Here is a 1,813-nt window from a genome sequence, read left to right on the forward strand (position 1 = left end):
GTGCGGCTCGCCTTCCTCGTTATCCCACCCGGGAATAGGAGTGTCAGACTCGTAGTCAACCACCTTCACATCCTCAACGAGGTCACTCGTCAATGATAGCGTGCGCGGGGCGCGACGCTCGGGATCATCGAGCCAAGGATTTACATCCCTCGATGCCGCGGACGCACTGTCTGACATTGCACCACGTGCGGGAGACGAAGTTGGGCTCTGCTCGTGTGCGCTGTCAGAACCAGCAAGACTTTTTAACTTCAGTGTCGTTGACACAGGGCTCATTGAGCACGGAAGTCGTTTTGTTTCAACGAACCAAGTTGCAGTGTCTAGCGGACATGCTCGCCTCGTTGAGGCAATAATTGATTGGATTTGTAAATGTTCTCAATCTTAATGGGGGAGAGTGTAACGGGGTTACACGTACTCTGGTAACAGGGGTGTGTCACACGAGATGGACATGGTGTGACGCATTCAAATAAGAATATGGTACGTGGCTGGATAGCCAGTAGTTATGCATGTTTTAGATTTCACTATATATATTTAGTAACATCTATACGTTTAAAATTAGGTGGCTGTGCTACAGATGAAACAAATGAATACAGTTTACATTTAAACGGATGAGTCTATTAGCCTTATGATAAGGTTCTAACTACTCTTGGAGGTAAAGGATTGCGATCCGCTACACTCGTATTGGTTTTTGTGATGATCTTTAGGTCGGTGACCTAAATTAAGCTTCTCTATGCGCAAAGCTACGACAGCCCCGCTGCAGTACGTGTAACCCGTTACAACTGTCGTGCACCACAATACGTGCACTTGTCCAAAACACAAATCTTTATGATTATTTGAATGTCACACTACACTTAATTGAAAGTAAGTATCCAAAAATATCAATGCATTGAGAACTTTATAGATGATGAGACACTATGAAGGCGAGGTCCATGGTACACGTGAGCTGTTTGCCTCAGGTCAAGCAATAGAACTAATTAAGCATGTGATGCAGTTAAACTATAATAAACTTCATCCAAATATAAGTAATGTCTGAACTACAAGTGCAAAGGTATATATATCCTCCCTAGGCTCTTGATTTGCTCCTGGGAGAAGCATTTGAGCCGTACTCCATTCATCTCCACTTTGAATCAAACTTTTCTTTGTGCCAGGTGCACAGCAAACCTACCGCATTTTGTAGCACCTGTTGTCAATCCGACGACTGAGTAATGAAAATAGTGAAAAGTGAAACACAATTTGATTGGCTATCTGCCCTTGAGAAAGCTAGCCACGCGGAAAAAGCTTATAGAAATACAGGGAGTGAATTTATTAAGATGGGGAGTGATTTACAATGTTTAAAATCTGCTATGAAAATTTATATTTTATTGATTAGACTTAAAATGCATTTCAGACAACATCACTTGGCTTGAGTGAGCGGGCAACTTTTGTCGTCTAGATCAAGCTAATCTTCCAAATCACCTCTGTACACAAAAGACTTATTTGGCAAAAAAAACTATGGACAGAAATATAAAACGTGAGCCGTATCTTACTACGGTGTAAAAGTTTGTTTAATTGTGCAAAAAACTATATGACATTAGTGTATCATGCGAAATGCACTTCTGTGTATTGTTTACATTGCAAAATACGAAAGTATTGGTACGGATGAGGTGGAGTGGATGCTGTATTGGAAGGCTATTAGCTCAGCGTTACGCGATATATATAACTGCTTAGCATAGTAAAAACAGATGCTTTTGATATTAGACTCAAATCTAACGGATTTTCACGAATAGAAGACCTTCTACTATTACAAGCCCCCATCGAATTTTCGACAATGTTCTAG

General features: G+C 41.2%; 1 protein-coding gene across 1 annotated transcript; it reads left to right on the forward strand.

Moving 5' to 3' along the window:
* Nucleotides 1–1,488: 1,488 nt before the first annotated feature.
* Nucleotides 1,489–1,709, forward strand: PHALS_02935 (uncharacterized protein; the record flags this gene model as incomplete). The annotated part of the gene is made up of 2 exons (XM_024717402.1): nucleotides 1,489–1,527; nucleotides 1,572–1,709. 2 exons carry the CDS (start codon nucleotides 1,489–1,491, stop codon nucleotides 1,707–1,709), a joined length of 177 nt encoding a protein of 58 aa, XP_024582904.1.
* Between the last annotated feature and the right edge of the window lie 104 nt (nucleotides 1,710–1,813).

Source organism: Plasmopara halstedii (genome assembly GCF_900000015.1).
Source record: "Plasmopara halstedii genome assembly, contig: Scaffold_2061, whole genome shotgun sequence".
Taxonomy (NCBI): Eukaryota; Oomycota; class Peronosporomycetes; order Peronosporales; family Peronosporaceae; genus Plasmopara; species Plasmopara halstedii.